The sequence below is a fragment of the Lissotriton helveticus genome, chromosome 10 (genome assembly GCF_964261635.1).
Source record: "Lissotriton helveticus chromosome 10, aLisHel1.1, whole genome shotgun sequence".
NCBI lineage: Eukaryota > Metazoa > Chordata > Amphibia > Caudata > Salamandridae > Lissotriton > Lissotriton helveticus.
The window spans coordinates 49,281,335-49,307,168 of NC_136071.1; the positions used below are offsets into that span (position 1 = coordinate 49,281,335).

General features: G+C 43.0%; 1 protein-coding gene across 12 annotated transcripts in view; it reads left to right on the plus strand.

Moving 5' to 3' along the window:
• The window catches only part of MBD1 (methyl-CpG binding domain protein 1), a 1,384,891-nt gene that overhangs the window by 1,251,416 nt on the left and 107,641 nt on the right, over positions 1–25,834 (plus strand). For all 12 annotated transcript variants that reach the window (XM_078664741.1, XM_078664738.1, XM_078664739.1 and 9 more), the window contains 5 exons: positions 12,375–12,464; positions 17,721–17,885; positions 18,343–18,441; positions 20,061–20,243; positions 23,836–24,045. In XM_078664741.1, coding sequence (XP_078520867.1) covers positions 12,375–12,464; positions 17,721–17,885; positions 18,343–18,441; positions 20,061–20,243; positions 23,836–24,045 — 747 coding nt within the window. The remainder of the gene's footprint in view (positions 1–12,374; positions 12,465–17,720; positions 17,886–18,342; positions 18,442–20,060; positions 20,244–23,835; positions 24,046–25,834) is intronic.

A 25,834-nucleotide genomic window follows, 5' to 3' on the forward strand; every position in this document is an offset into this window, starting at 1 on the left:
CGAACCAAGCTTGGGTCAGAGGCAGATCCCTCTCCCTTCAGTAGTGACAGATGTGTCACTCCTGGGATGGGGTGGCCACCTGGGAGAGGCGGAGATCAGATGCGTCTGGACTCCGTCGGAGTCCAAGCTCCATATCAACCTATTGGAGCTCCGGGCGATCCTTCCCTCTCTCAAAGGGAAGGTAGTGCAGGTGTTCACAGACAATACCACCGCCATGTGGTACTGCAACAAACAGGGCTGGGTGGGGTCGTGGACCCTATGTCAAGAGGCTCTTCACCTCCGGACATGGCTGGAACATCTGGGCATGACCCTGGTGGTTGAACACCTGGCAGGTTCTCTGAACGCCAGGCAGGACAAACCCAGCTGTCGGTGCCTGGTAGATCACAAAAGGCATCTTCACTCAGAGGTAGTGCAAGGTCAGCAGTGGGGAGAGCCTTGGTTAGCTCTGTTCGCCACCAAAGAGAAGTTCTGCGCGTTGGAGTTTCCAAGATGGCTCTCGCTCGGCGACGCTTTTTGTCGCGAGTGGTGTGCTGCCTCCTGTACACCTTTCTGCCTGTACCACTTCTGCCCGAGTGCTAAAGAAGATCAAGTGCGACTAGGCCCAAGTTATTCTTGTGGCTCGGGACTGGGCACGAAGAGGCTGGTACCCCGAGCTCCTGAGCATAAGCATCGATCCTCTGATCAGACTGCTCCTTCGGGAGGATCTTCTGTCGCAGCAGCAGGGGATAGTTCTTCACCCGAACCTGCCTAGCCTCCACCTCCTTGCGTGGAGATTGAGCGACAACAGTGGACAGCTTTTGACCTTCCACCCGAAGTCTGTAATGCCATCTTGGCAGCCAGGCATCCCTCCACTAAAACGATATACGCCTGTAGATGGAACAAGTCTGTGGCATGGTGCACGCCAAAGGCTGTGGATCCCTTTTCTGACCCTCTTTCAGAGGTCCTTTTGTATGTACTTTCTTTAGCCCAGCAGGGCTCTGTCCTGAGCACTCTTTATGGCTACCTTGCAGCTATTTCTGCTTTCCTTCGGCTGCCAGACCTGCCTTGTTTATTCAAGTCCCCTACTGTAAATAGATTTTTAAGTGCATTACTCAGCTCTGGATTTTAAGTGTTATTGCTGGTTATAGTCCTGTACCATCTTAAGTTTGTTTATAATGCCTTACCAGCATATAACTGAGTGCCATTATTAATTTGCTGCCAGTGTATATTTTTATTTATGCCATGCTAAATTTGCTGCCTAACTGTGTTTATATTTATTCCATGCTGAATTTGCTGCCTAAGTGTATTTTCAATACTGTTCTGGATTTTCCACATTCAGATGCTATTTTTATTTTGCATTCTGTGTAGGTTTATTATGACATGCTGTATTTGGGGTCTATGGCCTTTTACCCCATGTCCTATAAGGTGTGTGGCATGTGTGATGCAGAATGGTGTTGAGTGTTAAGGGTCGTGTACCCTAGTGTTGCAGTGTGGGGTTGTGTATTCTAGTGCTGCTCTGTGGGGTCGTGTATCCTAGCGTTGCGAAGTGTTAAGGTAAGTTTTAGGATTGTGTAAGCTAGTGTTGCGCTGTAGGGTCATGTACTCTAGCTTAGGGTCGTGTACGGTGATGTTATGTTGTAGAGTTGTGTACTCTAGCGAGGGGTTGTGTACCCTTGAGTTACGTTGTAGAGTTGTGTACTCTAGTGTTGGGCAGTGTACCCTGGTGTTACGTTGTAGAGTTCCGTACTCGCATTGGTTTGTGTACCCTGGTGTATGTTGTAGAGTTGTGTACCCTAGTGGGGGGTTGTGTACCCTGGTGTAACATTGTAGAGTTGTGTACTCTAGGATTGAGTGTGTACCTTGGCGTGACGTTGTAGAGTTGTGAACTCTAGCTTGGTGTCATGTTGTAGAGTGATGTATGTTAGCGTGGGGTTGTTTACCCTGATGTTGTGTAGTGTTTGTTCAAGATGTTCGGGAGAAAAGTAGGCGCTGTGTGTTGCTCCCCACAGTGTGCCACCTAGTGTGTTGCAGAAGGGGCTGAGTGTGGGTTTTTCACCCCAGTGATACGAAAGTTGCACGCCAGTATTGAGAATGTTGCACCCCAGTGATGTGAATGTTGCACATCAATGTTCTCATGTGTTGCAGAAGGGGGTTAGTGTGGGTGTTTCACCCCAGTGATCCGAAGGTTCTTAGGGGTATTATTTGTTCCCTCAGTCCTGCAGAGGATTATATGATGTGATTATTAATGTATCTGATGATATAGGAATGTTTGATCATTTATTTCCATCTTAAGTCATTTTTAATTATTGATTTGTTATATTTTTTAAACCCTTACTTATTTCGCACAATATTAGGGACCATATAACTGCTATGCGTGTTTTTTATGTGCTTTGGAAGCCCCAATTATATGCTTTAGCGTTGCGTTATATATTTGTAATGCAGTCTGTATCAGGAAAAGTTTGTGCTAAGTCTCTGATGTTCTGTATGTACTTGGGGTGTGTCTTTAAAAATCAATTGATATCTGACGTGCTGTTTTTTTGTTCACTCCCTTTGGAGAGAAAGAATGTTGTTTTTCGACTCCATTTAACTGTGTTTGGCGCAGGATGATTGCATTTTTAATGTTGTTTCAATTGAATATCCTTTATATATATCGTATGCACGTTTATGGCCTATAACAATAGTTACGAAATCAAGTTTTCTTTGGCTATTTTTTTTAAAGTTTAATAAAAGCTTAATTAAAGTGAAATGCAAATATACAGAATTATCTGTAACTTAAAGTGTATTGACTTTTCCTATTGATTTGTTAGTTTGAATTTTTACTTCCATCTGTTCTCCTTATGTTAAAGTTTGATGTTTATTACCATTTTACCTGGTTTGATATTTTTAATTGTTTCCCTAAGGAGAGGAGATGTTTTGTGACTTGAGTTGTTGCTATGCATCCTCTCCTTAGTTACCAGTGCCCTGCTGCTCAGCCAGGGTGAGTGCAAATGTCATGGATTGATGAGGAGTGCCTGGTGTGGATGAATGCCTCTTGGATGCTGCTTCTGGTGGGGCTATTTACTTTCTTACTTCTTACCTGTAGCTAAGTCTTACCTTACTCATTAAACTTTCATCTTATAATCTACATTACCGGCTACTTGAATACTTGCCTACAAGTGCCTATCTTTGAATACAATAGTATCCTATACATGGGTTGTGATTGCACTAGGTTCCAAGACGTGGCTTTGCTAGAACGTCAGCTAGTGTTAAGGTGAGGCATTTATTTACATTTTTGACTATATATTGCATTGTGGATGAGTAGTGCAATTGGGAAGAATAGCTCCCCATCCCCCCAGGAATGTACTGGAGATGCCCTGTGTTCAGATTTCAAAACCATGCCCCAGTGACAGCTCTAAAACACGACACAGAGTTCCTGCAGCCTCTGGATTTCAGAGAGCGCATCTCTGCCAACACTGATAAGACCGAAGGCCGCTTCACGGCAGGGGGCTCCGGCCAGATATCTATGACGGGCGTTTATGAGATTTTAATAAATAACAGACTTCTGTTTGATGTCTGTCGTTGTTTCGCTGGTGGGCGTGTCCTTTCACACAGTTTAAAGCGGAATCGAAAGTAACATTTCCTGCCGTTGTGAGAGCTTTCGCATGAGGAAGTCCAGGCCAGCAGGTAAAGAGTCTTGAAACTTTATTTGAAAAACTTTAATTAAAAGGTAAAGCGAGGGGCAGTAAGGTTTTCGTGGTGGGAGTTTGATGGAAAAAAGAATATTTGTAAACGCGAAAAAAAGCCTGCTTCCAGACATCTGTGTTGTACTTGTTTCCGACCAAGTGACACTGACAGGGAGAAGTAACTTTGTGAAACCGCGCGCGCGGCTCCGAGCTGCATCTGGCAGAAGCACTTATTATTTTGAGAGCTCTTTCCGGGAGTCTCCGCCCCATAGTTCAGTGTTCCCAGCTGTGCGGAGCCTTCCCTCTTCTGTACCTTTCCATCTTTAGCAGGAGCGTCGGAGAGCTCTCAGGATGTTCTCTTTCCTTTATTATCCAGGCAGGTGTGACTTCAGGATGTGCCCCACCCAGGCAGGTGTGATAGGAGGAAGTGCTCTTTTCCAGGCAGGTGTGATAGCAGGAAGTGCTCTTTTCCAGGCAGGTGTCTGTGATAGGAGGAAGGGCTCTTTTCCAGGCAGGTGTGATAGCAGGAAGGGCTCTTTTCCAGGCAGGTGTGATAGCAGGAAGTGCTCTTTTCCAGGCAGGTGTGATAGCAGGAAGTGCTCTTTTCCAGCCAGGAGGGTTTGAGAGCAGGAAGTGCTCTTTTCCAGGCAGGTGTGATACAGGAAGTGCTCTTTTCCAGGCAGGTGTGATAGCAGGAAGGGCTCTTTTCCAGGCAGGTGTGATAGCAAGAAGTGCTCTTTTCCAGGCAGGTGTGATAGCAGGAAGGGCTCTTTTCCAGGCAGGTGTGATAGCAGGAAGTGCTCTTTTCCAGGCAGGTGTGATAGCAGGAAGTGCTCTTTTCCAGGCAGGTGTGATAGCAGGAAGTGCTCTTTTCCAGGAGGGTGTGATAGCAGGAAGTGCTATTTTCTAGGCAGGTGTGATACAGGAAGTGCTCTTTTCCAGGAGGGTGTGATAGCAGGAAGTGCTCTTTTCTAGGCAGGTGTGATACAGGAAGTGCTCTTTTCCAGGAGGGTGTGATAGCAGGAAGTGCTCTTTTCTAGGCAGGCGTGATAGCAGGAAGTGCTCTTTTCCAGGCAGGTGTGATTTCAGGAAATGGTCTCTTCGAGGCTTGTGAGACTTCAGGATGTGCTCTTACCCAGGCTAACACATTATGTGGCAGAGTCCTCATTTTGTTTTAACCCAAAATGTTTAAATGTGCTCAGAAAGGTAAAGTAATGTTACTTTACCTTTCTGAGCACATTTAAATCCCTGTGTTTCAAGCACACTTGGGAAACAGCTTTTACAACGTGGGAGTTAACACGCAGAGCCTTTACCATGCACGCTTTACCACACCTGGTAAGTCTATTTAAAGTAAGTATACATATTCGTGTGTATATACACACAATTAAGGAGTTAAGTTTAGGAGTGGGTAGGGGTTTAGAGATGGGTAGTGGTAAATGTATTTTAGGGTTTAGGGGTGGGTAGGGGTTTAGAGATGGGTAGTGGTAAATGTATTTTAGGGGTTAGGGCTAGATAGGATTATAGGGTGGCAAGGGTATTTTTAGGGCTTAGGTGTGGGTAAGGATATTGGGTGGTAAGGAACATTCTAGGGCTTAAGGGTGGGTAAGGGCATAGGGTGGTAAGGTTGACATAAGAGTTTAGGGATGGGAATTGGTATTGGATAGTACAGGTGTTTTGGGGGTTTAGGGATGGGAAGGTATATTGGGTGGTAAAAGTCATTTCTGGGTTTAGGGGTGGGTAAGAGACTTGGGTGGTAAGTGTGTATTTAGGGTTTAGATATGGGTAGGGATAAAGTGTTGTAAGGGTAATTTCGGCTGGGTAGGGGCATAGGGTGTAAGGGTAATACAAAACAGGGGTTTGGGGGTCTCTGCACATATAGAACACTTACCTTATTTATACTTACCTGCGTGGTAAAGGCATGCGTGGTAATTGCCAGCGTTGTCATGTCATACAACCTACAATACTAGAGCCTATTTGCAGACATTGCTGGGTTATCTATCTTTCTGAGGTCATTTGATTTCAGAGCCTCGGAACTGCAGCCAGAGTCTGAAGCACACCGCAACAAGGCAGTCCAGGTAGGTGTTAAGTTAGCCAAGTTGGGAACCCATAAAGTCAGGTCTTCAGTTCTGTGAGATGGACCCGAACCACAAGACTTCATTTTCCAAAGTGGAAACGAGGAGGATGGTGTCTCATTCAGCATTTAAGTGCTCCTCAACCGGAACATACCAAGGGGCATATTTACAGCAGAATGGAGAAGCGTGGAGTTAAGCAAACATTGCTAACACCAAGTTCTCCATTCTGAAAATGCAGGGATATGCCGTATTCACAAGAATGCGGCGCACCCGCTACGTTCAGCTGCCTAGCGCCAAAGCAGGCACCCTTGCACCATAGTGCAATAGTGTCTGCGTTGGGGGAAGATTGTTTTGTGTGCAGGAAGGTCCAGCTTCCTGCACGTAAACAATCTTTAAATGCAGTTTAGCAACTTCTATGTGTGCTGCTTAATGCAGCACACATAGAAGTTGCAAAACTGCATTTTCTTAAATGATAGTTTAGGTGCAGGAAGCGGGACCTTCCTGCTCATAAATAATCGTTGGCAATTTGCTGTTTCTATGTGTGCTGCCCAAGGCAATAGCAAAAACGAGGAGAAATAAAGCATTTTTTCTCGTTTCGCCTGTTTAAGACCAGGTTTTCCCTGGTCTTAATTTTGGCGCTGCCTCCTATTTGCGGTGCCCTTGTAAATAGGGGCAGCGTCAAAATCAATGGGTGTTGCAGTGGAATGCCCACCACAATACCCATTGCCTTCCCCTTTCATGCTAAATACAGCGTGAAAGGGTGCCTTAAGTACAAGGCAGCGTTAAGCCACAGTAAGTGGCTTAACGCTGCCTTGTAAATAAAGCGAGATCTCTATCGCCATCACAACGTCACTGAAAGTGACGTTGTGATGGCGACGGGGCTTGTAAATATGCCCCCAAGTGTTTCTGAACTCGAGGGTGTTTCTCTAATGGCTGACAGTCTCCTCAATGCATATTTTGGCTACGAATTTTCCAGAATCAGGTGCAAATTTTTCACTTAAAACGTTTTCTGGGGCTACAGTGGTTTCCAGCTTGCTCTTCCGGTTTAAGAAGAGAAGCAGTGAGAATATAATTTTGTCATGACTTTCTTTTCCTTCCTTGAATCACTTATCTATGTTGAAACATAGTTAATTTTTAGGTCTGGGGTTTAAGCACCTACTGTCTTTGATATATTAAGAGCTTTAGATCCTTCTCTTTTTTAATTGTAGACTTTTCTGAGCAGCCTCTTTCAGCCATCGACTTGTCAATCACATCTTGGGTCAACCAAGAGGACTTTATCCTTGTCACATCATGCTATTAGCTGTTATGGTGTATTTTCCACCTCCAATGGCATACGTGTATTAAGTTTCATGAGGGCCTCTTTTACAACTAGAGGACTGAATTGTCTGCACCTTGTAGCTGTTACTGTCCTTTACACTTTCTTTTCTTCTGTTTGCTCATAGCTCCATACTGCTCCTTACACTTTCTCACGTTGACTGTGCTTGTGGTTGTTCCTCCCACCCTTTGCCTGTGTGTCGCTCCTCATTCCTTCAGTACCTCGCTCTTGTTCTTCTCACTTGCCCCTCTATCTTTCCCCTTTGAGTGGCTACTCATTCATCTTAAGAGTCAAACATCAGATTTGAAACAAAGATGTGCAAAAACAACAAGGCAACCGTCCTCCATCTATGCATCCAGGTTTTAACAGTCTACTTTCTCTCCTAGAAATCAGCTACCCCTACATTCGTTTGTTGGCTGTGTCTTTATCTTTGACCTGTGCAACGCCCCACTTCTTTTCAGCTAGGTTTGCGCTATAGAAGTATCACATACATGCTTACATACGTACATACATGAGATGCACTGACAGAGCTCGGTAGGCCCCAACTATGAAAAGACATTGGTACTGCAGCCAATATTGGGATGCTGTTGCAGTAGAACTGTCTGGATTCCAGCTTCAACACAATTGGTCCTACAGAACAGGATTCAGATGCCCTGGAACAATCGCCTGGATCCAGAAGTTGCTGTAAGGTTTGCTGGTCATGATTGAGGGTCTTTGGGGGAGCTGTAGGTTCTGCAGGGCAGACCGAGAAGCATCATCACAGCTTTTTTGGGGGCTCTGTATAATAGTTGATACCAGTGGTCTTGTATCTCAGGATTAAGGTTCATTGGCAGAGCTCAGTAGGTACAGCAGATTTGGATTGGGGTTCATTGGCTCAGCGGAGTGTGGGTTCCTGTACCATGAAGGCAGGAGCACCACAGGGTCAGATTCATGGTGGTCCAAAATGAGATATATTAGATGAGCTGTGCTGGGCCCAGAGTGATGCAGCAGCAGGACATGGATGGGGAGCAGTGATGTAATCCCTGTCAGAAGCTCTCACTGAGCCTAGTTATAAGGATCTTGGACAAAACACTTACTAATACCACTCAACCCCAAGAAATACAGCTCTGTAGTACAAGAGCAATGGTTTCCTAGCTGTAGGAGTCTCTAGGAGCTGCAGTGTGCTCTGTGCTCTGTAAAGCTTTCATCTTTCTTTCATGTCTGCCAGAGGCGCTGCGCTTCTGCCGGGGTTTGGATTTTGCTGGCCTTTTTAAATAAATACACTTCTGAATGTTGTCCACATGTGATCAAAAGTAGCTACAATGTTTTAAAAAATCTTTTATAATGAAGTAGCACTGAATGACAGACATAAATATAGAAAAACACTTGTATAGCTCCTGTGGTATTTTGTGTTGGAACCAGAGCTGCCTCGCTTGCTCATCTCTGGTGTATCTTTGATTGATTAATGTAGTGATACAGTTGTTTATTTTTCCTTGATGATGTACTTTCTTTCCAAATGCACTCATTTTATCGGCCACCGCCATGTTGGTGGCTGGGTTGGCCTTTTGATGTTTCAAACCTATAAGGTGCATATTATACACAGCTCATTAGCGAGGACACTAGTCACTGATCTGACATGCTGGCGAGTTCATGTTCATGTGAACCAGGATGTCACTGAATGGCTCTACTCCAGCCCTGCTGGCCTTTCACTTACACCACAGGCATGGGAATTTAACAAGTGCGATGATTACCTCCCATCGAAAATGTTGCTTTTGAAAATACATCATAACATGCAGATTTAGGTATTTTGGTTTTATTGTGCTCCACTTGTATTTTTCCATAGTTTTTTATGCTCTCCTATTTTAATCCTTGCTTTATGATCTGCACCTTCAAACATGGCACTCTTTGTAGCATAATGCACAGCAAAAAGAGGCATATTAAGGTGCATTTAAGGAAATGTTTTTAAGAAAAATATATTTTTGTGCCTATGTGTTTTGAACAAACACAGTAAATATTTGTAGTGAGTGAAACAAGGTTGAACGCCAAGCAAAGGAATATTCTTTTTACTCTCTTGTTCTGGAGGGACCAGGAACAAGAAAGAGAGATTGTAATTGAAATCATGACTGCCCAGATGGCTAATTTCTAATACAGAAAACCTTCCTAGCCGGTAGACAATACGCTCAGCTCTAATTGCACTGATAAGTCCCTGTCTCAGAAGTCTTGCACCTGTTCTGTATTTTCTGAGTCGCATTAAGTGGTGTTTTTTGAAGGTTTAATTACCGTAGGAAAAGAAAATCGTGGGGTACTGAAATCGATGTAGGAAAAATAAAGGAATAAAATAATGGGAAGTACATAGACAATGTTAACAGTAATGTTAAGGGTAAGGTATAACTTAACACAAGGGTTATCTTAAACAAATGCAGGAATGATGTAAAGGAAAATAAGATGAAACAGAAAGATAAAAGTAAAAGGTAAAGTCATAGAGTAAAAGTATAAAAACATAACAAATTAAGAAAAGGAAAGATGATATAGAAAATATTGAAAAAAATAAAATATCAAGTGAATCTGAGCATTAGAGTCTGTATTCCAGTAAAAATCTAACTGAGACTTGCAAACATTAAGTAAAAGAAAAATTAAGACCACGAAATTAATCATCCCAAAATTAATCAACCTAGATCAATTTGAATGTGAATAATTATCCTAGAAAAAAGCATGCCGAACCAACATATACAGGCCAGGTAAGACAAAGGAAATTATTGCCAAGATTACAGTTATTTTTGCATTGTTTAAAAGTGCCCCTTAAAACAATGTAGTGTTGTTCTCAGCTTTTCAGTTTCACAACAGATGAGCATGGTGTTGCCACAAGATGCAATTTATTTAGTATTTCATACATCAAAATTAACTCATTTGTGTTGTTACCCAGCTTAAAATTAGTTTTACAAATCTTTTCATCATACAAAAAAGCAATTTTAAAATTCTTCAAAGTATTTTAATGCATGCATTTAAAAAGCAGTTCATATACATTTTAATAACATGTTGCCATACTATTGTTCACCAGTTAGTGAAATCTATATTGTCTGTGTAAAAGAGTTTTAATTTATTCGAAAATAATGATTATTTTAAGTGCACAACAGTTAGCAAGACTAGAATGCAGCCTACTGCACTGAAAATCCTTCACATTTACTGTAGAAAATAGTGTCTGTTTTTTTTATATGTATGATCTTTCCACGCATGCGTGTCTTTCTTTATTTCAGAAAATCATGGAAATTAATGACTTAGCTATGATTTTCGTTCTAATAGAAATGTAAGGTTTACTTCCCTCTGGTAGTAAGTTTGCAGGATGTCCTTCTCTTATAATTCTCAAGACTGCTCAGCCCCACTCTGCACTGTAGTCAAAACAAGCTATGGTATTTCTTATGTTCCATAATGCATGAGCTCGCAGCCTCAATTAATTACTCACTGCCCTAGGCAATAGACTGTAACAGAAAGCAGGTGTTGCAGCGATGTCCTAAAAACGAAGAGTTTGATTGGCTGTTACGTTTACAACATTGCTTCCACCTAATGTCATGTCTTGAAATGCGTTTGCCTTTTATTTTTGAACATTATAAAATAACTTGCATTGTGGAGAGGAGCCAGACTTTTAGATTGTTAGGTTTTAGATCTGATTTATTGACTTCTTTGCTGTCGTCTGTAATCAAACTACATTTGGAATAAACACACGAGGTGATACGTTTAAGAATGTTGTCATGTGCAATTTAGAAATCGCCTTGGCCAAAGTCTATGAGATACTCAGATAATCCTTTTCCACTAACGACCCTCTTGATTTATTATTTAGAGCATCAACATCTATGATTGAGTTGGTGACTTGGGACCCTGAAACCTGGAATTTTATTCCAGATTCATGGTGTTTGCATAATATAATTGACCGAAGCTAGAGGTTACATTCTTGAACAATCCAAATGTGGATTATATCCATGAGAGCTGTTTTGACATGGTCATCTCTGTGTCAAGATATGCTGGCTAATACTTGACAATCTCCCTACTCTGGCATTATTTCCTCTGTAATATCTTTTAAAATTATATCACAATGTTTTCTAGACAGGGTGTTATTATTGTTTATGATGCCAAAAGAATCTAGAGATAGTTTTAGGATATAAAGAAAAAAAACTAGACTTATCCTTACTTAAAAGGTTATGCATAGTGACACAGAGTAGTATACTAATGCTTATATGGTTATTGCTTTCCTTTGCATCTTATTGTTCTTTAGTGAGAAATCCAACTTTTGTATCTGAATCATTTAATGTGCTTGTTACCAATAAGGTATTTCCTCTTGCCAAGATTACCTACGTGGGACTCTATGCAGTTATCCTTACAACTCCTCAGCTCAAAATCCTTTAGTCCTTCTCATTCCAGTGCAAGTGATTGGAATTAGAGAGCTAAGCATCCCCCTCAACCTTGTGAGGAGCTTCATCTGTTCACTTCCTCCTTTCCTACATTCGAATGTCTAAGGACCAGAGTAATTTGCATACGCTAATGAAGTGCCCCCATCCCCCCGCGCCCATCAATGGATGAACCCCAACTTCATCTACTAAAAGGAAGATCATGTTGGTTAGCACCTAGGAACTTAGAGTGCTTTGTTATGACAGGCTTTCTGCTTTATCTGCAAATGATTTTTGACTCTCCACTCTCATTCATCCTTATATCAAGAATGCGTAAAATAACATCTGCCTGTCTCATCGCACCTGCACACCACCACATGACGCGTGCCTTTGCAGATGCCTTCTGCCAGGGTGAGGTGCTGTGGAGGCTGCCAGCACAAAATAATGGTGAATTCCCAGAAGGGCATAGCTATTCAAGTCTCCCCATTGTTTGTCTAAAAAGAGCTGAACACATCACACCAGCACTGAAATCTCTCCAGTGGCTACAGGTCAAGTGGAAGGTTGAGCTCAAAGCTCTGTGCCTCATACACACGGTAGTGCCTGGCTACGCCTCAGATTACCATCTGCCTCCCACAGCTGCATGTTGCTCCTCTTCATACACGCTGCCCCTTCACCTATAGACGGACTTCAGCAAATAATGCGAAATAGTGACGACTATGTTCTTCCCACAAGCATTTTGCATTCTTCTATCTCTTGGGCTGCTGTAATACAGTTTACTGTTGCAAATCGATTCCCCCCTTTTTCCTCTTTTAGTCCTCAAAAGCTGTGTTCCTGTAGTGGCGGCACTTTACAGGAAGAATAAATAAAAACATAATTAAATGCAGTAGAGTATAAATACTGCTGTTTTGGAGTAAGCTGAATGCTGTCTTCTGGGGATTTTGCTTCTACTGAATCATTGAGTTTCCATGCTTTGTTTAATATATTTCAGGGGAAACTGCTGATTGGATACAGAGTCGATGTGCGGATGTTGGACATGAAGCCGTTCATTAAGCGAGAGACCAAGCCACCTCCTTGCAGAGTGAGTACTAATCCCCACATTACCCTGAGACCAAGCTGCATCCTTGCGCAGTGAGTACTAATCCACACATTACCCCGACAATTGGGGCTCCCTCATTGAAGAGAACCTGTCAACATATTACCCTCAGACCAAGTTGTATCCAGGCACAGTGAGTACCAATCATCATGTTACACTGAGACCTTGGTGTCCCATAGAAGACTTTTGGTCCACGCGTTGCCCTGAGGTCAAACTGCTTGTTTTCACAGTGAGTACTAATCCACACATTACCCCGACAGCAACCTGCCTCGTTCAAGAGTACCGATCCACACATTACGCTGAGATCAAGCTCTTCATTGCAGCGGGAGTACTAATCCACATATTACCATGAGACCAAGCCACCACTTTCAGAATGAGTACTAATCCACACTTTAGCTTGAAACTAAGATGCTTTGTGAAAAAATACTGATCCACACGTTTCTCTTGAACCAAGCTGCCTTCTTGCAGAATGAGCGCCCCCTGAGACCAAGCTGCATTATTGAAGAGTGCCTTATCCACACATGACCCCGAGATCAGGCTGCTGCCTTGCACAGTGAGTACACTGAATCCAAGATACTTCCTTGCATGGTGAGTACTGATACACACACTACCCTGAGACTAAGCCGCTTCCTTACATAGTGAGTACTAATCCACACTCTATGCTGAGACCAAGCCGCCTCCTTGCAGAGTGAGTACTAATCCACACATTATCCTGCGATTAAGATGCCTCATTGAAGAGTGAGTACTAATCCAAATCATACCCTATGATTAAGATTCCTCGTTAAAGAGTTAGTTCTTATCCACAGATTACCCTGTGTAAAGCTGCTTCTTTACACAGTGAGTATTATAACTGCATGGTGAGTACTAATCCACACATTTACTATGAGCCTAAGCCACCTCCTTAAAGAGTGAGTACTGATCCATACCTCTGAGATACTGAGATCAGGTTGCTTCCTTGAACCGTGAGCACCCTGAAACCAAGCCGCCTCACTGCATGGTGAGTACTAATCCACACATTTTCTATTTTCTTTTCATGGCTCTATTATGTTCACCATCGTTTATCTTTGGATTCATAGGAAACTTACTTTGCCTCAGACAAAGTGAAGATGGATCTTGTTTTATTGATATAATCGTCTGATTAAATATTAGAATCGGAAACATATCAGGGGAGACACTGCCTCAAGTGTGGGTCTGTGTTTAAAAAGCACAAGAAACACCTGTTAAAACAATGAGGTGAGTTGTGAGCTTCTCCTATTTTATCTGCTCGATCGCACAGCAACAGTAGTGGACTGGAAATAATTCTGCAAGAAGAGGCTTGGGATAGCGGTAGTAATTTTACACAAGGCTTTCACCTGAAGCATCATAATATCAGTAATTTCCTGCCACTCTGATCCCCTTTCCTGATGCTCTTGATAACACTCCGGCTAAACTCGGCAGCATTAGAACTCCTTTGACTCTCTAGCCAAGGGCACCTTCAGTACCATATCTTCTGAACTGCCATAGAGAAGAGAACACCTCACACTGCAACTCTCCTAGGTGGGAAACCAGATGTACAGTGACTTCTAGGTTACTGTCAACCTCCCTGTTTCCCTAACTTCACAACACCTTCTGTTAAAGCGTCTACCTCCATAATTTGTCATCATTTCTTGAGCGGCTTATCACTAGCCACTGTGTCTTTAATACATTCTCAATTTTTGCTACATTAGTTGAACAAATTTGTGATTCTGTGGCAAAACATGTTGGCAAAACTTAGGCTTGTTTAAAGGCTCTTCAACCAGAGCCATCTGGTCAGTTGGTTCAGCGTATAGTTCGCTGAAATCCAAATTACCTGTCGGCTCTGCTACTCTTAACAATATACTCATGTCATTTCCAAGGGAGGATCCCTATCCCACTTTCAAAGTGCCCACTGCGATTGAAGGGGCATGAAATGGGTACCCGCTTCTAAATCTCAATGGAATGTATCAGTGGCTTGTCACCACGATTGTTGTCACAATTACGGTCTCCCTGAAGGGGATGGCACACCAATCGCAAAGTAGGAGCTTTTCTTGTGAAACAGCAAAGCCATGGGAGCCTGTCTGCTCAGTTAGCCAAAATCCCTCGAGCATTATGGCAATAATTTGCTTAGATCTGATAAACGGTTACCTGCCTTAATCCATCACAAAAACCCAAATATGTTCCAAGAAAGCATATTGCTGTGTCCAATGTATCACTTTCCACTTTAGATCAGTGGTAATCCAGTAGGTACAGGTCTGCCACCAGTAGCAATGGAATTATCTTCGACTCACCAAACTCTCTGTCAAAGCATGCAGTGTGGGCACAATCAGGAGTTTCCAGACTCAAGGCCATCAAAGGATGTCTTATTCTCCAAAGCGCTTCCTCTCGATTTACCCCTCCACCAGGCGTAATCGCCACACTTTGGGTGAGGGTGAAGGCCAAACTGACAGAAGATCCATTGCTCTGCCCACTTCAAGATGCCTGCATCATAGTCTTGGAGCCACCCACACCTGTGGCTCATCACTCGGGTCCTGGCATATGTGTAGTATTTGCACAAGGGATACTAGGGAAGAGCAATATGCTAGCATCTCCCCAATCCCATTCTTCACCACTGCACTCAGTGAAAAAGTTGCCCACAAAGTCTGATCTGCTCCTGGAACATCAGTAAGAGCAAAAAAACAAAAACGTAAACATCTTTGTTGTTATATACCAGTCTTAAAATCAAACCTATGTAGCATAACACAGTAAAAAATGCTCTTTACTGATGGTGCTAAGGAGCATTACGTCAAGGAAGGTTCATGTGCAAGAGGTGCAGAACAGTTACATGGTTCCAAGTTGAAGGACTGCAAGTAGCAAAGGGGTCTATGGAAAGGTAATGTTTGTCAATTCATTCTTAATGCTGTGGGGTTAAGCTAATAAGAGAAGCTAATTCTTACCTACGTGTCTTTCCATCGCATCTGCTAGCCCTTTCTCTACCGCTGCCTTAGAGCCGAATTGATTGTGAAAATTTGTTGAGCAAGTATTAGTGTATGACATGATTACTCGAAAAAACAAGCTACTGTCTTTGGAAGGCAATCGGGGTAGAGCTTGAGTGAACTATCAGATTTACAGCGTTTGCAAGCATATGTGTATGTGTATGGGTTGGTTTTAAGCGGTCTCTAATTTTATTATCACTAAATAGAGAACGAGGGCTGAAACTTTTTTACTCTCCCTTTAATTGAGGGTAAAATATTTTCACCGCTCAGTTATAACTGCTCTTTACTCAGGCATAATGCGGGCTCACGAATGAACCTACAACTCATATTGGGCACCCTATCACGTTGGTATCAACTCCCCTACTTAAGGGAAGATGCTACTTGTGCCATCCTGAATTTTTGATTGATTGAATCACATACAAGAGTAGCAATGGCTGTTGTGTAATTCTCCTTTCTAACAATGGCTTCACTCCCTCCAAGAGTTGGCTCAATGTATGGGCTCTCCTTGGATTACTAGATTCAGAGGCTGTTGTTCCTTTAGCCATTGGCACAGCTGAGCTTCTACCAGTCAAGAACACAAAACACAGTTTCATTTACCGTTGATAGAATATTTTGTGAATTTCTCTGACACACTTTGAAATCATACTGCCTGAAGGCTCTGATCTTAATCTCCTGACCTGGGTATCATCAAACAAAGGATGTAATATGTGGTTAAACCATTTTTATTAAAATCCCCTTTCTGGGTTATCAGATGCTGACTGTCGTTAATAGTGTTAAATTTGGCTTTCCTTTAAGTGTAAATGAGATACCTTTGAACACCTCTGATTGCAAAGTTTGTGAATGAAAACACGTACTTATATGCTTAAGTGGCCTAGTTTAAAGCCTGGTCTGGTGGCTTAGTAGACTACTGTGTCAACTATAGTGGCCTGTGGTTGACCTCATGGTCACAGGTCCAAATCCCAGCGGGTCCACTCAGCCTTTCTCCTTCTGAGGTCGATAAACTGAGTACCATTGATTTCGATAACCATAAACATCTGTTATTTCAGCACCAAGATACCCTTCTGGGTGCATGTGCGCTTTACAAATACATGTTATGTTATTGCGTTTGTGGATGCATTCATTAATATTTCTTGGACTATTTGTGGCAACATAGTTGTTCCCTTCCATGCCTTATATCAGATCCATGTTTTCTGGTACCTCAGTGTGAAGACAAACACAAAAATAGTTTTAACCTGAAAGTCGTCGCATGGTTGGATCTGTGACCACCAGAAGTCAAGCCGTACCTCTGTAAAAGACAATGTTCAGCAACAGAGGCAAGGGAAGCACAGTATAAACCGCAGGGAAGGGAGACATAAATGAGTTTCCACTTTCTGTTAAGGTGGCATCTCGGTGGTGTTTTATGGTGAGATCCTCATAGTATTGATACATTTGTCTCTTCCACTGCTCCAACAATGTGAGATAAAATTCCAGCTGTGATTGTGGAGTTAACTGTGGGGGCTATAGGGATTGCTCTTTTTAAATGTGGTAGTTCCCAATTAACAGCCTCATAGCTTTATAAGATTTGAAGATAAAGGGCGAGAAAAGGTGGACCCATCGCTGCTTGTCAGTGAAGGACATCTGGTGTAAGGGTGTTCTGCTGCACAACCTTCAACTTTACTTTTAAGGACAATGGTAGATCATTGGGTGCCTCCAGTAGAGCAATACATTACTTTAGACTGTGGTGTTTTACAAAATAACAGAGATAATAAAAAATATATGTAAATGAAGGGATCTGAAAGCTTCCGTCTTAGGTCCCGATTCCGATGTCGGATGGACCGGAGTCCGTCTGACATCAGTTTGGCACTAAAACTGAACGACCTCCTGTCGTCGGTTCCAGAACAGGAAGTAGGATGCGACCGAACCCAGAGGCACAATTCATCCCTGATCCCGGTGGCAGGCACCTGCCATCGTAATCCCTCGGCCGGAAAGAGCCGGCCGCGGGATTATTTCAGGCTTTCCAAATGGCAGACGGGCTCTCCGAGCCCGTCGGAGGACATTTGGAAAACTGATTCGGATTCCCTTTCAACCAACACCATCAAAATGGGTCGTCGGATAGGAATCCCAACTCGCAATTCCAAGCGGGCGGAACGGCTCCGACCGATGGTCGGAATCGGGCACTTAGTGCCGGCTAGCATGAAATACCTTCAGTCTCATGTCACCCCAGCCTTATGCTTTGCAGCTCTTGCTTCTGTTAAACTCTCTGCCTGTGGTGTTCTCATGGTTGTTCTTTCAGATCTTTCATAGCCGTCGCTTGAAAAGGATCTGTGGTGAATGCGAGGCCTGCTACAGGGAGAGAGACTGCGGCACATGCGACTTCTGTCGGGACAAGCCGAAGTTTGGAGGGAGAAACTTGAAGCATCAGAAATGCAGATGGCGGCAGTGCCACCTCTTTCCCCTGGTGGGTCCCCTCAGTTCCCTTCATCTACCCCTTTCATCTGCTTTTATAAAGTACGGGACTTTCACACTCTGCTTATTCAAGGACAGTATCACTGAAGGATTTGACCCAGTTTCAAACTCACCTGTCTTAATGCTATGAAAAAATGATTAGTCATTACTTGAGTCTGATTTTTCTAGTAAATGTCCATTCTTTGCTCTGTGTACATTGACTTAAAAATGGGGACCGGTAGCATGCTGTTGTCCCAGTGGCGTGCAGCTCTTTGGGGTCCATACACAGACATCTGTAGTGGTGGTCACATATCTGTAGTTACTTTTGGTAGGAAAAAGCGCCTGTGTCTTAGTTGGGGGATTATTTGGCCTCTTAGGCTACAACTAGGCAATCAGTGTCCTCAAATACTGCAGCCATTGTGGGTTTTCAACTGTGATTACTTTTCCTTTCTTTCTTTGATCTGTTTTAGGGGAAAAGGCAAATTGAATACAAATTCACTGAGACAAAGGTGGGGATTAAGCGCTTCAATAGGATCAAATGGCCAGCAGCCAAAGCACCGCCTCGCAGAGTGAGTACTTGAATGAAGGGTTCTCCATGGCCTCTCCCTGATGGTATTAAAGTAGGCACTGCGGGTCTGTGGTGCCACATTATCGTTTTAATCTGTGTCTTTTCCTAAATGTGGGACGCTGCATCTGTATTCGGGCCTTATGTATATTGTTTTTAAAAACAATAACTGGTATGATGTTTACATTTCTGTTCATGCCACTGGCCGGTGTTTTAAGTGAGCAGGGAATGGGAACCTGCACTTCTTTCATTTGATAGGGAGAGCCACTGACATCAGCCACTTAAAGAAAGAAAGACATTGAAATTTGTGTCATGGTACTAACCATGGAAGGCAGTGAGATTACAATTTGGAAGCACAAATGCAGCTTCCGAGAACATGGAGTTTCCAAGCATGTGTTTTGGTTTTTAAGTTCACAGTGATGTGGTGGTGTCTAGATAAGTCACATCTAGATGCTTAGAGGAAACAGAAGAGCTGTGGGATGCTCTCTGCTGGACCCTCACTTGAAGTGGACTTGGCAGCACAAGAATACCAAGAATAGCTCAAGGAGAAGGCTTTCACTATTTGACCCCTGTGACATACGATGCCTTATGTAGTCACTCAAAAATGTCCTGGTTGCTGCTGAGGGATTCATGGAATGAGTGGAAATTTGCGTGAATTATTCAGGGCTCTCTAAACTAGTTTTAAGTCTTCTCTATGACGTGCCTTTCACACCCTGTACTTGATCTGGCAGTGGAGATTGTGACATCACCGCTCGTTATTAATTAACAAAGGGATTACATTATCCTTGTATTATAAAGGTGATAATGCAAAATGTATTATTAAATCCCCGTCAACCAATTAAAACAATTATGCTAAAGTAACCAGTTATTGCTGTTAATAACAATAATAACAACTATTATTATTAATAATATTAACATAAATATTATCATATGAATGGTCATGAACTTTACAACTTTGTGTTTCTGAATGACCAAAATTAAAGATGACCCTCTCCAACATGCAAAACCACTTCTTAGACCATGAAAATCCTGATGGGAGAAGGTGCGGATCATCCACATTACATTGTGCTAATAATGTTCCACTGTATCACCACCCCCTTGCACTTGTACTACCGAGGGGAACAGTCAGCGGAAATACGAGTGGAATCCCAAGAGGCTGATGGGAAATCTGGAATTCCTGAGGGTATTGGTAATACAGTGTACCTGCTTCTCCTAATGCCTCATTTCTCCACACAGTTCACTTGGTGCTTTCACCTACTTGGAGAAGGCACAGTCCCTGAGAGGCAGTGTGTTTCCCCTGATCTGCAGTGGTCCTAGTGGTTCCCCTGATCTGCAGTGGTTCCTCTGATCTTCAGTGTTTCCCCTGAACTCATAATCCCAGCGTGGCCAGTTACTGGCCTCGTTGGACTTATCATGAGACTCCTAATGAGGTCCTAAATGTGTAACCTACAAGCTCCCCTTGCCCGTTCCACTATGGCCATCCTGATCCTCTTTGTCTCAGTATACAATGGGCTGCCTTATCTTCTTCCTCATTTCACCAGGCCCTTCACTGGGCATCGTTTGCTTTTGCTAACTCTCTGCTCTTCTTTTCCTTCTCTTGTCCTGGTCTTTCTGGTTTTTAAGAAACGTCGGTTCCAAAGGACGTGCAATAAATGTGGTCCCTGCATGCAGAAGGAGGACTGCGCCGAGTGCGACTTTTGTCTGGATAAGCCAAAGTTTGGTGGGCCTAACTTGAAACGCCAGAAGTGCCGATCGAGGCAGTGCGAATTCTTCGCCTTGCCCCATCTTCAAAATTTGATAAATCAGGTATGAATGAGCCTTTGTATGTAGCATGTAGTAAGGATAATTTTGCTGTGGGTTAGGGGATTGAATTGTTTTTACATAAAGGGAGGACAAGCCCCAGTCTAGTTATCGTGCTGGCAGTGAGGAACAACTTTTTTTCATACAGAAAAATCTTATGACATATTTAGCAAGGATTCTATGTCCACTAATGAATTAGATTTTCAGAAATATTACAGAGGTGTGCAGATGGTTTTACTAGCTCTAATCAAACCACCCTAAGGATTTAGGTCCTATGTTCTTAAGCAGGCTTTTACAATGGAATAGGGCTACTGTAAGTTAGCACTCTTAATCTTGCCACTGCAGTTGAATGCTACTTTTTCATTTAGCATACCTCACTTGTATACACCATGCACCCATAAGTAGAGCCTTTGAGTCCACAAAGCCTGGAGTCCAAGGTTCTACTTATAGGCGACTTAGTTAAAGTGCACAGTAAACTTTGTAACACATCACAAACGGTTCAAATGAACATGTACTGGCTACAGCTTTTGGTTACAGTTGTTCAGGTCTGCTCTGGCAGTCCTGTTAACATTCACTTAAAGCCAGTCAGGTCTTGATGATGAAGCGGATGGACCTTTTGTCAGAATTTCTTGGATTAGGCTGGCTGCAAACAGGATGCAGGGCATCTGATAGCAGCTCTGTTCCTCTGTGGCCTGTGGTATTTGCCAGACCACAGAGGATTGGTTAGGCTCACATCTGACACTTTTCCCTGTTCGCTGCTGCTTTGATTCTTCATGGCCCACAGCAGGTTGCAGGCCCTGGAGTTGCCAGGTAGCTGTCATAGCGCTTTGTTGTCAGTTTCGACCAGGGTGCAGGTACAGATGTAATTGGCCTGGCTCCTCTGTGCCTGTTGTCATCTTCCATCCCCCATTCCCCAGGCAGGTGAGAGCACAGTACCTATGACAGCAACTGGACACAGTGAAGTAGCATTAAAGTCATGCACACCCACCTTTGGCCAAGGCAAAGCAGACATATCTCTCCCCTGCATTGCCAAAGCACAGGGGACTTTTTTAGTTTCTACCTTGCCCTAGGGAGAAGGGATACTCTTACACCACCCCCATGTTGCCTAGGGTAGAAGGTAATTAGTAGCCCCCAAATTAGCAAAGTGTGGGGGGCATATTCTCCTCTTTGCCTCATGTCCAAGGGTGGGAGGTTATAAACAGAACAGCAGCCATCCTCTATGATGTTGACAGATGCTCTGGGACACAGAAGAGCAGGGCTGCCCTCAGCTGGACTTGGATCCTCTTGCAGTTGAGAGCAGGTTGCAGGGGCAGCAGAAAGCCACCTTGCTCCTGGCAACATGTTGCAAGGCATTGAGGAGCGGGCAACTTACAGTTCTCAAGGCCTCTTGAGAACAGAGCGTTGGGGTACCCCTTGTCTTTGGGCACACTGGGACTAAGGCTGCAGCCTCCCCCCCCCACCATTGGGCAACACAAAGGTATACAACAACAGACCCTTTTTCAAAATGTTTTATTCTCTCCTGATGTTCGCACACATTGGGAATGATTAAAATATAAAAAATCCTAACCTGCCTTTGAAGGGCAAAATAGGGCTTGTCTCCACTCCCCTGGACTTGAGCAGGAGCTCAAAAAGATTTTAAAAAGCAGAGGGCACCTCGTAGCTGTTTCACTTATCTATGTCCCTCAATGTACTGTACTTGCCACGAAGAGCCAGGCAACTTACAGCTGTCCTAGGGTGTTGTCCCAAATTGAGAACAGAGTGCTTGCAGACCTCTCAGCAGCCCAAGTGCCATTACTCCTGCCTTGATACACCCACACTCTCATCATTATACAGCACTGCCCCACCATTACATGCCAACAATCATATAAAGGTCAATCAGTATCATAAGTCCACAAAGCCACCATTATATGCCGGCACTGCCATGGATATAGGAGATCATACAATCATCACACAACCAACATCATGTACCAATGCATCCACCATCTTACGTCCACAGAGACAACATTAGAAGTGCATTCACCCACCATCAGGCAACATCATAACCACAAACACCCACTATCTTATGCTCATCTACCCAATGTCGGCCAGCCATACAATCAACATTTATGCATGCATGTATGTAGTATTCACCCCTATTGCTTATAGAGAATTCCTTTGCCAGGCAACTTTTGGGTCTCTCTCCTAGTTCCCCCTTAATCCCCCTCAGAATGGACCTTGGGATTAGCTCTATCGCAGATGAAGTATCTATAAGACCCCTTTTATCTTTTATTTTGGTGACGCCTTTGGAGTACTCCCTAACTAGCCTCATACAGGGATGACTTGATAGAAGTTATGAGCCTTCAAGACACGGGAATACTCCCATGGTTGCATATATTAAGAACACCTGCCAGGCCCTGGGAGGGCACATTTGTGGATCTCAGCTGAAGAATCTTGCCTAGTAACCCCCAGAAAGGTCATCCTTGAGACCTATAGAGAATATAAATTAGCACAGCTATGGAGGGGGAATTCGTCTGGGCGCTTATCTCTTAGGTTTATGGAAGTAAAAATGCAATATAGGCTAGAATCGGCATTAGATGACATCCAGCCTCTTCTTGCGAAGGAGCTATTCCTCCAATTCAGACATGGGGTGCTCCCGCTACGATCTTTTACCAACAAGTGGGCGGGTGCCCGCAGTCTGGAATGTCATGCGTGTGAGAATGTAGAGGAAACTGAAATGCATGTACTTTTTTTCTGCCCTACCTACAGGAGGACAAGTTCCCAATGGCTGTTACAGCTGTGCAGGAACCTGCGGTCTAGACGCTGCTCCGAGGTTTTTAGACTACTCAAGTATGACACTGATATGCCCACTGTGTTTTCCATCTTGCGGTTCTTGAATTCTATATGGCATATTCGTAGAGCCATCCTAAAGAGGAGCTCATAGGCCAACTCGAGTCCTACATTAGCTATTACGCCTTTTGGATATGTACTCTCCCCTTTTAAATTGAATATATATTTAACTATTGCCCCTCCGGTACACTACTACTTTTGTATATAATTAGTCTCTATAGGAGAACACACAGAGGCCGGGGACTGGCTTGAAACATGTAGACCACTAGAAGGGCAGATACATTATCACCTATATTTTCTAGCTCCCTCCCCCTTTTATAACCATACCACCAAGAGGACGTATTAAAAAGTATTATTGACCTGCCAGGCAGGTATTTTAACTTCCAACCAAAACTGCTCCCACGCCTTTTTTTCTCTCATCATTTAGAGTATACCACTCAGTGTTCTAGCGTAATCCGTAGCTTGCAGGACGCTTATTCCGCAGCGTAACGGGGTGAACCCTATGATAATGCATGCCACCAAGGGGCAACTCTGGTGGGAGAGTTTTATATAAGAAAACCAGAAGTTTTCTCCTTATCCCATGGAGGGTTACCATAAAAAGTATGGACTGGCTCTTGTTTTCTGAAGATATACATAAACAGGAGGATAAGCCCGTCTAAGAAATTCCTCTTATCTCCCCCTGTCTTTTGAAATGTGTTAAGGGAGGAGGCTGAATGATTTGGTAGTCCACAATTTCTCTCAAAGTTCCTTCCTCCATCTCTTTTTTTTGCAGAAGCATCTTGTTCTCGTTCGCAAGAAGCGTCCACGAGTAGACCATGAGGATGAGTGGGAGTGGGACAGAGCGAAGAGAAGAAGAAAGATGAAACTTTTGTCTGCCAGAAAGAAGTTGCATATGCTTCAAAATGCTGCTCAGCAGGCATCACAGGCAACTCATACGCCCATGAGGTCCCAACCACAAGTAGTAGTTAAGGATGAGTTCAAGGTAGGTGTCTCTCACAAAATCTGGCTCCCTACAGTGTACGCATTCTACACGGATTGACCTTGGGCTTATCAGAGGTGCTTGTTCCTCCAAGGCTTCATCATGCTAATTGAATATTTCCTACCCTTCTAAAATATTGAATATTTATTGTTGATATTTATTGCTAAGATTTATTATTCAGATTCATAAAGGTTTTCTTCAGAACTGAGCTGATGTTTTATGAGGTGCACTAACATCTAGGACCAGGAATGGTTTACCCCTATATGGACTTTGGTGCTTCCCAACTGGAACCGTCTTTTTAATTCGTAGTACTCATTCAATGATGCTGAAACATTATTATAGGAATGACAGTAAAAGATTCTGATTACAATTCTTTATATAAGAATTAATAGGCAAAAGACGGAAAATCGCCATGAGCAAATTAGCAGCAATGCATATATGTCAAAGTATCAAGAACTCACAGGCATTCTAAATTAAATCTGGCATAGGTGTGCCTTCTAAGGTGGGGAGTAGTGGGTCTATCTTGCTAGCGAAATCCACAATCTTATATAAGGTTTTAGACACAAATGTTCATACATTCTGTGGGGCTACATGATTCTCAGGGGTTGGACCAATAGGTAACATTCTAGAAGAAACATTTTATACAGAATACATTTGAAGATCCTGTCAACATATTAGTACCATGGGATTCAACCATTCTCACAGTCTTGGCTGTACGGTTTAGCTGATATATTGTTTTACATAGCCTGTGACAGTAAGAACCGTCCTTGATACAGTACAATGAGGACATTTCTCTGAGAGCACTTTCTGCTGATTCAAGTAAAATTCGATGAGTTTATTTAGAACCAAAATCAACAAGTTATCGTGGAATATGATGTTGTGGCATGATAGAAGACAGGCTAAAGTTAGGTCAAGCCTTAATCGAAATGCTTTTTTTATTGACATAAAAGTCGATGATCACAACCTCCCCTGTGATGATTATAATCATTACTCAAATTCTTTATTACAGTACATCATCTATCCAGTCTGGATTCTTCTGCCAAGTCTCTCCTAGATCCTTCAGGGTGTCATAAAGCTCACTTTGCACTTCTTCAACCATGACATTGAGTCTCTTCCATGCTCTTCCCCTTGTTTCTGACAGCTACTTGTATCCACAAATCACTCCCTTTTGTGAAGAAATTCCTTTACAGAATCTCAAGAAGATGAGAACACGTGCAATTCATACGAGTATTATTAAAAGTGGTATTAGTAGCAATTTTAAAATTCCTCCTCCTACACTACCTAGCCACTCTACTATTGAGGCAAAGAATTACCAATAGATCCAAGAATGACAAAAACCCTTCCAAGGCACCTGATTCTTCCAGTTCATTTAATTCATGCATTATGTGTAATGTCTGTCAATTAGCTGCCAAACTGCTTAGCTATTCAAAGAAAGTATGCACAGCATTCTCGAGCATGAGTGACTTTGCAAACTCGGCCTTCCTTCAAAAGGAGTAAATCCAACACAAAGCGATTTTGCATAATCATAGCTCTCGTTACAAGCAATACTTTATTATTCACTGTCACTAAACCCATGGTATTAGTTGCAAGTCGATCAATTTTCTAATCTTTACACCATTTAGTGCTACTCCTATAGGGGGTAAAGGGGTGCTCCCAAGATACAGCTAAGAATCTGCTTAAAACTTCATGTACTTCACCGTATATATTTTTCAAGAGGAAAATCTGCCTCATTATTATAATAAATCAGAGGGAAAACTAATGCAGCTTAACAACTTCCTACCCATTTGTGTGG